General features: G+C 35.6%; 2 protein-coding genes across 5 annotated transcripts in view; one reads left to right on the top strand and one right to left on the bottom strand.

Annotated features, from left to right (window-relative positions):
* Positions 1-5,476, top strand: part of LOC115241196 (blood vessel epicardial substance-like) — a 13,507-nt gene extending 8,031 nt beyond the window's left edge. For 2 of the 4 annotated variants that reach the window (XM_029816847.1, XM_029816848.1), the window contains 4 exons: positions 1,558-1,905; positions 2,120-2,517; positions 2,866-3,287; positions 4,101-4,411. In XM_029816847.1, the coding sequence (XP_029672707.1) occupies positions 1,564-1,905; positions 2,120-2,517; positions 2,866-3,287; positions 4,101-4,402 (1,464 nt within the window). In that variant the 5' untranslated portion in view covers positions 1,558-1,563 and the 3' untranslated portion in view covers positions 4,403-4,411. Of the gene's footprint in view, positions 1-1,557; positions 1,906-2,119; positions 2,518-2,865; positions 3,288-4,100; positions 4,412-5,340 lie in introns of those variants that run through there. The other 2 variants (XR_003884872.1, XM_029816849.1) reach the window with 2 other exon arrangements.
* A 2,425-nt stretch (positions 5,477-7,901) lies between these two features.
* On the bottom strand, positions 7,902-9,559 carry LOC115241135. Its single transcript, XM_029816695.1, has 3 exons — positions 8,568-9,559; positions 8,249-8,454; positions 7,902-8,133 (listed from the first exon to the last, which is right to left on the bottom strand). Exons 1-3 carry the CDS (start codon positions 8,571-8,573, stop codon positions 7,902-7,904), a joined length of 444 nt encoding a protein of 147 aa, XP_029672555.1. The 5' UTR covers positions 8,574-9,559.
* Positions 9,560-9,622: the final 63 nt, after the last annotated feature.

The raw sequence follows: 9,622 nt of genomic DNA, 5'->3' as shown, positions 1-9,622 counted from the left end.
AGTGTCCTAACGAATTTCCGTTCGATGGAACGTAGTTCTGTTAGAAAAGCGTGGCATCGGCCCACCTCGGACGGAAATATCGAAAATCGAATAATAATATTGAATCATTCCGAGAGCGGATTCACGCTTATTGGCGCGTGCTGTGTCAGCGGAAAGGACTTTAAACGGCATTTCTGGCCGTTTCTAGCTGGTTGCGTAGCTCGCATCGATAACAGCGTGCCTCGCAATAAGAGATAATTAAAAATTCTTTTGCGCGGTTTTTTTTTATGACGATATTTATAGTTGAATCGCAAACGATTCGGAATAAACGATATGGATTGTTTTTCTTTATGGAAAAAATGAGGAAATATATGTAAAATTATTTTAAATTTTCTCTGTAATTTTATAAGATATATTTTATATAAAGATATCTTATATCTTAATATATTAAGATATCTTTCTTTCATGTATATATATGCATATTTTTTTTGTCTCTTCTTTTTCGTACAAAGATAGACATCAATATTTTTGTTAAATATCTAATTTCTAATTCTGAACAAGAATTGTACGCATTTATTCGTTTCAATCTAAAAACCTATTTGAACGCAATTTGCTAGTTTTAGCTTGTACAGTAAGATATCACATGAATTGTTGGATCACAACGGTAGCAAGAACTAGATTTTATATGAAAAGGGTTTTTGCATAAAACCTAATATCATGTTTTATAGTATAAAAATTATGAAGATATATCTCTTGAGATGGAGAGATCTAAAGCTAGTACGTGCCAAGAGGTTTTGTTCGATTTTGCGGTTTGGAAGTCGTTCGCGCAATTTCGGGGCACAGCTCAGCTTGAAAGCAGATAAAATCGACTTTTCTGGGCGATGACGTAATCGATCTTTAACTGCATGCTATTTTGAGATTTTCGCCGTTCAGTCAGAAAATATCCCGCGAAATCTTTGGGCCGGCGGCGAAACGAAATGCTAAAGTCACGCAGCCCTTCGGCGCGACCTCGAAGATAATAAAGCTCAGATATTGCATCCCGAATCACGAAGAGCCGAATCGATATTCCACGTTAATCGTACAGTTGCTTGCGGCTTCCATTGTAAATCTGACAGTCAGTGCTTAACTGTAATTTCGATAAATTAAGGGCAAAAATATACATAGATATGAAAGGTCAACTCAAACGTATCGGAAACGACTAACGGATATCGGAAAATTGTTCGTATGAAGAAAATTTCTCTGACTCAAAATACGATAGCTTAATTGGTCGCTAATGTTCGTTTGGCAATCAAGATTTTAGTTAGAGAAAGATCTCGAAGAGATACACACTTCGTGATATTAAAGCTATCTTCTTGAAAGATCTGCAGTATTTAATTTTTTTTATTATCGAGAATCGTTTTCTTTTTCAACAATGGTTTTATAACTATATATTCTCTATAAAAAATTCTTGCAAAATAACATTGGATATATCTTTACAGTCATGAAAACAATTTATAGCTCGCATGTATAATAGGAATTGACAAACACAAATTTTCAAAGATCGATATTTAAAGGGGACCAATGCCCTTGGTTTTGCAGAGGTCAATGGTGATGGCACGTGTCACGCGCCCTCGACAAAAAATGGCGAACACGACTGACTCACCCGCGACGACCGGCGGCAGCCTCCTCTCGTCCTCGACGACGACGCCGTTTACCACCTCGTCGACATCGGCGGCGACCTACTCGAGTGAGGGTTACACCCTCAATTATAGCGGTCTGCCCAGTCTGGGCGGCTACTCGTTGGACGATCTCAACTACACGGAACTGTGGCTGGATGTCTGGAACGGCACCGAGGTCAACAACATCACTGAAAGGCTGAACGCGACAGTGTTAATACCGGGTGGTTACTGCGACGAATGGGAGGCTGCTCAGCACAAGCTTTTTCAGGTGAAAGTTCGCTTTTGAAGATAATAAAGTTAAATTTAATATTAATAATTAATTTAATAATGAAGTTTAATTAAATGTAGTCGGAATTAAATTTCATCCCCTTTGAATTTTTTTATGTAATATCGGATTATCAATGTCTTTCATTCTTCTTTTTAGAAATTCTTTTTTGCATTTTTAGAGAATTTAAAAATTATTAATTCTATTTTAATTTCAGGCAGCAAATTTATTTTTTGCGGCTGCGTTTCTAGTGCCGCGCTCGTTCAAGGCTTCCGTCTTAGCTCTTCGCACGTTTCTCACGGCGGGCTTTATGTTGGCGGCTCTCTGGGCCGGAATCACTATATGCGCCCTGGACGCTATGTTGTGGTGCTTGGCCCTCGGTCTGCTGAACGGTATTCACTCTCTGATACTCGCCTGTCGATTCCTACCTCCGGCTCTCAGTCCCGAATTAGCCGAGCTCTACCTGAAGCTCTTCAAGCCCTATAAGGTCAGCAAGAAACACTTCCAGGAGTTGGCGAAAGAGGCGAGAATACTTAAGCTGGATTCCGATCAGACATACGCGACGGAAGGAGTCACGCAGGCAGATAAAAGGCTGTCCATTCTTTTACGTGGAAAGTAAGTGCCCTTCTTTTTAACTAAAAGTTAATTCTTTCCGGATATAAAGTCGTTATTTTCTATGAAAGAAGGCTGATCTTAATAGAAAATTAATTAAAGCTGGATTAATATAGAGACGCTAATACTTTTTTTATATTATTTCTATGATTTTTATAAAGTAAAATTAATATCGAAAAGAATAAGAGTCTGTAAGACCTTTTTATATTCTTTAGTTAATCTTTTTATTAACTGCATTAATCTATTATTGTCGATTGGAGAGAAGAAATCCTTCTCAACATTTCTTTGTCGGGTGTAAAAAAGTCGCTCGTCGCGTACAGTTTCGATATTAAATCCCGCTCTCGATTCCAGACTGAAGGTAACTTGCGACGGAACACACTTGCATTATATCAGAGCTTACCAATTCGTCGATTCACCCGAATGGGAGGCTATGCACGAAAACGACGCCGACGTCTTCCAGGTGACAATACGAGCCGAGGAGCCTAGCACTTACATCTGTTGGACGAGAATGAAGTTGCTCAGGGTGCTTCGGCACAGGCCGCTGCTCAAGGTTGTTATCAACACCCTCATCGGTAAGGACATTACGTCCAAGTTGTACGCCCTTAACGAGCAGATCGCTGGTGTCGCAACCGCCAGTGAGAACGCCACGTCGAATCCTTACAGGGGAGTCTCGAGAAGCGCCAGCGTCGACGCCGTTAACACGGAAACCGCCGGAAAGGTTCGATCGACGACCTGGAAGACGCAGAGGCGGTATAGCAATCCGCGTAATGACAGTGAGTCTCGTAACCTTTTCCTTGATACTAGATAACACTTTCCTTATTCTACATATCTTTTGTCTATTGTAGACCTTGAATTTTGATCTTTTACAAAGGTTTCGATATACGTTCACGTCATTTCACACATCTACTTTATGCAGTTTAGCAAATAATCTTCAATAATTCGATTTACGTAACCGGTCATTCGATCGGCATCCTGACAAGTTAGACGTTGGATTTTTAAAGGATAAGACAAAGGCCGGTATTTATAGTCAGTTCTTATATTTAAGACCATCTTAAGTACAATCTTAAGATGTCATAAACCAATCACAGAGCCTTATTAGCATCTTAAGACATTGCTTAAGACAGTCTTGAAATAAGAACCGACTATGAATACGGGCCAACGAGTTGGATCAAGAGATGGTTGCATAACACTTTCCTTATTCTACATATCTTTTGTCTATTGTAGACCTTGAATTTTGATCTTTTACAAAGGTTTCGATATACGTTCACGTCATTTCACACATCTACTTTATGCAGTTTAGCAAATAATCTTCAATAATTCGATTTACGTAACCGGTCATTCGATCGGCATCCTGACAAGTTAGACGTTGGATTTTTAAAGGATAAGACAAAGGCCGGTATTTATAGTCAGTTCTTATATTTAAGACCATCTTAAGTACAATCTTAAGATGTCATAAACCAATCACGGAGCCTTATTAGCATCTTAAGACATTGCTTAAGACGGTCTTGAAATAAGAACCGACTATGAATACGGGCCAACGAGTTGGATCAAGAGATGGTTGCAATTTTTTTGCCCTTCCTCCTCAGGCAATTCCTCAGCCGGGTATTCGCATCAATATTGGGCGCCGGTGGTTGCCAACCACTTTCCGCCGACTTCGCCGTTTATTCAGAGCCAAAATCTCGGCTACTCGTTACTGCCGCAGGGTGTCCAATTCTCGCCGCCTCCGCGAGCACCCGTGCTATCTCATCCCCCTGTGACGCGGCAGCGAAGCGGGGGTGCTGGCGGCGATTACACCCTGCTACCTCAGACACCGAAGCTCGAGAGGAAACGATCGAAAAAAGGGACTAGAGAGGTGGGTCGATGTCATTTCTTGACTTCATTACGTTGACCTCATTATGAAGATAGTAGCTTGAGTGCCTTCCCCATGGCGCAAAAGATGCATCAATTATTTTTAGATATAAATAAAGCAAAAGGCAGACGTAAATTTTTAAAATGAATTAATACCAACGCATTCAATATTTTATCATATTCATCATTCAAGCGATATCTTTATTAGAGATTTTTAATTAGATTTACATTTTATTTTTCTAAATTAAGTATAAAATATCTTAATAAGAATTAATAATTTTTATTTAAATCTACAATCTTTCTCTCTCTCTTTCTCTCTCTTGATAATACATATAAACGAGAATGTCACATATAATAATATACGCTATTATTTGGAAGAGAACAATATCCTTATCACGCGCCATCATTAATGCTTTCTCTCCAAACAATCAAACTATACGTATATTGCGTTATTACGAGAGAGTTGCAACACTCCAGATTGTCATTTCAAGTACTTTATACGTTACGTACACCTAGATATATCAAGAGAGATATTTGTGGATTCACTCTTCAAGCAAATATACCCAGCAAATGTGCATAAACTTTCTAGTGTGCTTCAATGTAATTATAGTTTCTAATTCTAATACTGTAATTATATTGTTTTATGCGCTTAGTTATGTATGTTTCTCTAAATATTATATATTTGCGTCTATTAAGGCTTTGACCGATTTAGAGATAACAACCGTTAATCTATTTTGGCAGCTTGTGATACATAGATATCTAAATATGCATGCATTAAGATACGATTGAATAACACGTACTTCCAATAATATATTTGCGGATTTAACAAAATAAAAAATATCTTCTAATATTCTTATTTGACCTGCTGATCTGTCAACACAATATTGCCCTCATTTCGAACAAATAATTTCATGTCGTCTGCAAATCGATCTCTTTTATGCAATTTCATAAATTTATAAAATAATGATGTGTTTCCAGGTGACCTTCGAGACACCGGTATGACGCTCACTTGACGGGGAAGGTCCTGCCAGCGTGCCTCTGCTTTCACTGTCGCCGCAGCGCTCTGCCTAGCCCCGTCGTGGTCTCGTTGTCACCCTGAAGCACACCGTAAAACTCACTCTTTGAACTTTCGGTCGACGCGCGATATCAATGAATGGCCTACCTCCTCGAATAGGAATGCGACAATCACGGTACGAGTTTGCTATGAGATATTATGGAGGTCTCCTTGGTATCGCGTAATCGCAAGAGAACGCGGGAAAACGAAGTTGTTGCGGGTGCAGTTTTGAGGTGTGCCATTGATTTTCATATCCTGCAAGTGCCACGCCTTACACAGACACGCACGCACGTGTGAAATCGAAACCGCGATGACGGCCGTGGAAACAGTTCCGATGTCCCTACGGGATCGGGACGTCCGTCGGATTTTTGAGGCAAATCGAAAGGAGACGTGAATCGTTCGTGAATTAACGTGGAGAGGTGGAGTAAGCGATGAAGAAAATCGTAAACGAAAGACTAAATATAGAATATATTGTATCGATGAGCATCGCCTCTATGTACACACACCTTTACATCGACTGTGATTACAACGGATATAATTATTAAGTCTTTCAGAGAAACGCTGATTATATACACATACAAAAAGAGACACGTGCGTTAATTAGCTGCCGCGGTAATCACACACGCATAATCAATCCTAACGCTTGCGTGAATTCAGGTGTCCTCCGTTAAAGCCCGATTTTCGGATAATTCTGTATTTACAAGATTTCTAATTTTACACAGATTTTTATTTGTTTTATACATTTTCGGCGGATTTCCGTTTTTGATGCTTCCGTAAAGCTTTTAAGTTTTTATAGTACAAATAACATTTACTCCGTAAATTATTGAATTTTTATATATCTTTACATTATTATATATCATATATTCTCCATAGAAATAAAGTTATATTAGCGAAAGACATCTGAATAGCAAAAATTGGGATCGTTGTATAAAATTAGTGCATAAAATGCGCATTTACGATAAATGTGATATGTTGAGAAAACACGCAGCAGATTCTATCCGGCGAACGGAAAAAAAATTCCATTTGCACACCCTTAATCAAATACAAAAAGCGTTAAATAAATAAACAGGAAAAAACTGGAAAAGTGAAATGGAAAAACATGCCGAATAACCCAGGAGTAAAACAATAAGTGCTTCGTTAAAAAAAGCCTGCGCAATAAAGTGCTTCGAAAATAGTAGTTGATGGCGAGATACAAATTATAAAACAAATTTTAATTATTCACGCAAATTAAACGGGAAAAAAAATATGCATCGTGCATAACGTAGAAGAAAAAAAAAAAACATGTGTGTTTGTATGTTTCTATGTTTATATAATCGCCGCGTGTGAGAGCGAGGCTGTAGAAGATCAACAAAGACGCACAAACGATTAAGCGAAACACGTGAAGGAAATAAAATTAATTAAAACGGCTGTGTAGAGTCGAGTGTAAATGTTAAAAAAATGCAAAAAATGGTTGTAGAGTATTGTAACGTTACAATACTTGAAGGAGTGTGTGAAGAGTGTGTTCCAAGAGGCGCACGTCGGAAAGGATCGCCGTTGTTCAAGTAGAAGTTACTTTGGTCAAATCCGGCGAGACATCATTGTAATATTCCATCATTATGTAGTTGCTTTTGTAATAACTGGACATATATATAGCAAAATGAAAAATATAATAACTTTATATATTTATAATAATCGAAATTTTGGAAAGACTGAGTTGCTGACTGGTATTGTCTGTTAGTTTTGAATAATATTTCCTGTAATCTCTCTAAATTTGATGAATATTGCCGCGGTATATTTGTCGGATTATTTTTAGAATTAATTTAAATTTTGAGAGAACTTATTTGCAAAGACTGATCTATTTTCCGACGTAGACACGAGCCTAAAGTACGAATGGATCTATTTGAGTGATCTTTGTCGACGTTGCGTCAAGAGAGAATAAACGAAAGCAAAATAAATTGCGCGAGACGGAGACTGCAGCAGCGACACATCAACATCATGACATTGTATATTATTATTATTTACGATTACAATATGTTCGTTGACTATTATGTTAGAAATAAAAAATGCATTGAAAAATGTGTGGTGTAATATTAAAAACGAGCCAACATATCCTGATTCTGAGATTTTCGGTTTTTCTCACAATTTTATTATCTCATCCATGATAATATGATTTAGAAATTGCAAATAGAAAAATAATATAATTTCGAAAATTAATATAAATAAAAAAATTATATGCAATTTTAATAAATAAAACATGGTATATATTTAAAAACATATGTTTTCACAGCGCAACACATAAATTATATAATATATTTAAATAAGCATATATCTTTAAATTAACAGTTTCCTTTGAATATGCAAAAGGTTAACATATAAAATATATAAAATATAGCAAACAAATAAAAAGACATAAATATTACAATTAAAAACTTAATTCATTGTTTTGTTAGAATCTGTTAATTAGCTTATCAAATCGCAATACTTGTTACAAAGCAAGTAACGACGATTAGTGGTTTATTTTTATTTGCGCTCCTTTGTCATCCAACTCATATACTTTCAATTCATCATTGTCGTCATCGTCGTCAATATAATCAATATCTCGCGGAGAATCTAAAATATGTTGACGCTGATGGGAGCGATGCTTCTTCTTTTCGTTTTTTTGTGGAAATTGTATGATTACGACATAAGGTTTGTCATCGTCATATGTATCTACTGACTCCTCATGATGCGGTGCATATCTATATAATAATTAAAGTAAGCGATCAAAAAGAACAATTAATAAACCAAAATTTATTATCATATTTTATTAAGTAAAGATAAATTTTTTTAAATAAATATATAATGAGCTTTTACCTGTGATAGTCTGGTTCGTAAGAGTGATATTTAGGCGGTTGTTTTTTTATGGGATGATAGTGTTTCCGGGGTTTTGGAAGCGGATGCCATCGTGGTGGTCGCCATGAATGGCGATTGTAAAATTTATATGGTCTTATAATTTTGTAGGTTTCACTAAATTCCACGAATTCCAATATTAAGGCAAAAAGCACAATAATTACAGATAGCTGAAAATTATTATTAGCGCATCAAATTTAATTAATATTAATTTTCGCAACCGGAAATGTTTATTCTTTTGAGTATCCATTATAATCCTTTTAATATTAATTAATTAACTTACCTGCATTTTCGTATATAATGTGGAATATTCCTTTAATTAATACGAATGAATGCCCCAATACACTTAATTCACTTTAATTAAATTAGTGATTAAATGTTATGCATAGTTGATTTATCTTTGTACTGAAATGGAATGACATCTCCTAGAGATTCTTTTCATCATCTCTTTTTTTACCAACTGGTATTTGTTAATTTATCATTTTCTGTAAAATAATTTTTTTTTTTAATTCCTACTTTAATCACTTTAATAACTTTACAAGCAAAAGTTTCATACCACACATTTGAAAAATGTACGATATAAAATATAAACTCGTTAGATATCACCAACAATAATATTCGTCGATTTTAGATTGTTATTAATATTGTGTCAATTCGTGTTTTTTCTTGACACGAAATTCGGGACGCATTAATCCTCGTACATCACTGAAGTTTTGGATAAAGAGAACTGTTCGCGTGGCCGGATAAAACTTGAATGAATCGAAAATGAGACCGATAACTCGAAAGTCTTCGAACGGACAACTTTCTTTTATATATCCCTTTCCATTTCTTCTATATCGCCTAAGCCTAAAGCAATATATGTACAATGGTTTACACATATCATCGTAACACTCAGATCAAATTAATCACAATTTTTTTTCAATAAAGCAACGTTGCTAAAAAAAAGAAAATATATTTTTAAAGCGTGCTTTTTTTCTCAAATAAACAAATGGATAAAATGAGTAATTAGTTGACAAATCAGATTATGTATACCAAACGGCATATAATTTAATGTAGAAAAATCAATAATATTGTCAATATATAATAATTCGAAATATAAAAGATTATTCAAGCAAACGAGTTATATATATTGCATATATGTGATTTATGTTGCATTAATTATTTTCTCAACTTGTAGAATATTAATATTGCTTGTAATCTTTTAGATACGCGCATCTGTGTAGATGATCATATCGTAGAAACATTCTGGATAAAAACGTTTCTTTTTAGCAAAATATAGTTACCAACTAAAAATTTTTATAAATTTAATATTATAAAATTATAAAATATTAATTAATT

The sequence above is a fragment of the Formica exsecta genome, unplaced genomic scaffold (genome assembly GCF_003651465.1).
Source record: "Formica exsecta isolate Colony F162 unplaced genomic scaffold, ASM365146v1 scaffold47, whole genome shotgun sequence".
NCBI lineage: Eukaryota > Metazoa > Arthropoda > Insecta > Hymenoptera > Formicidae > Formica > Formica exsecta.
Note: the sequence above shows the minus strand (reverse complement) of the source record. Positions and strands in the feature narration are given on the sequence as shown.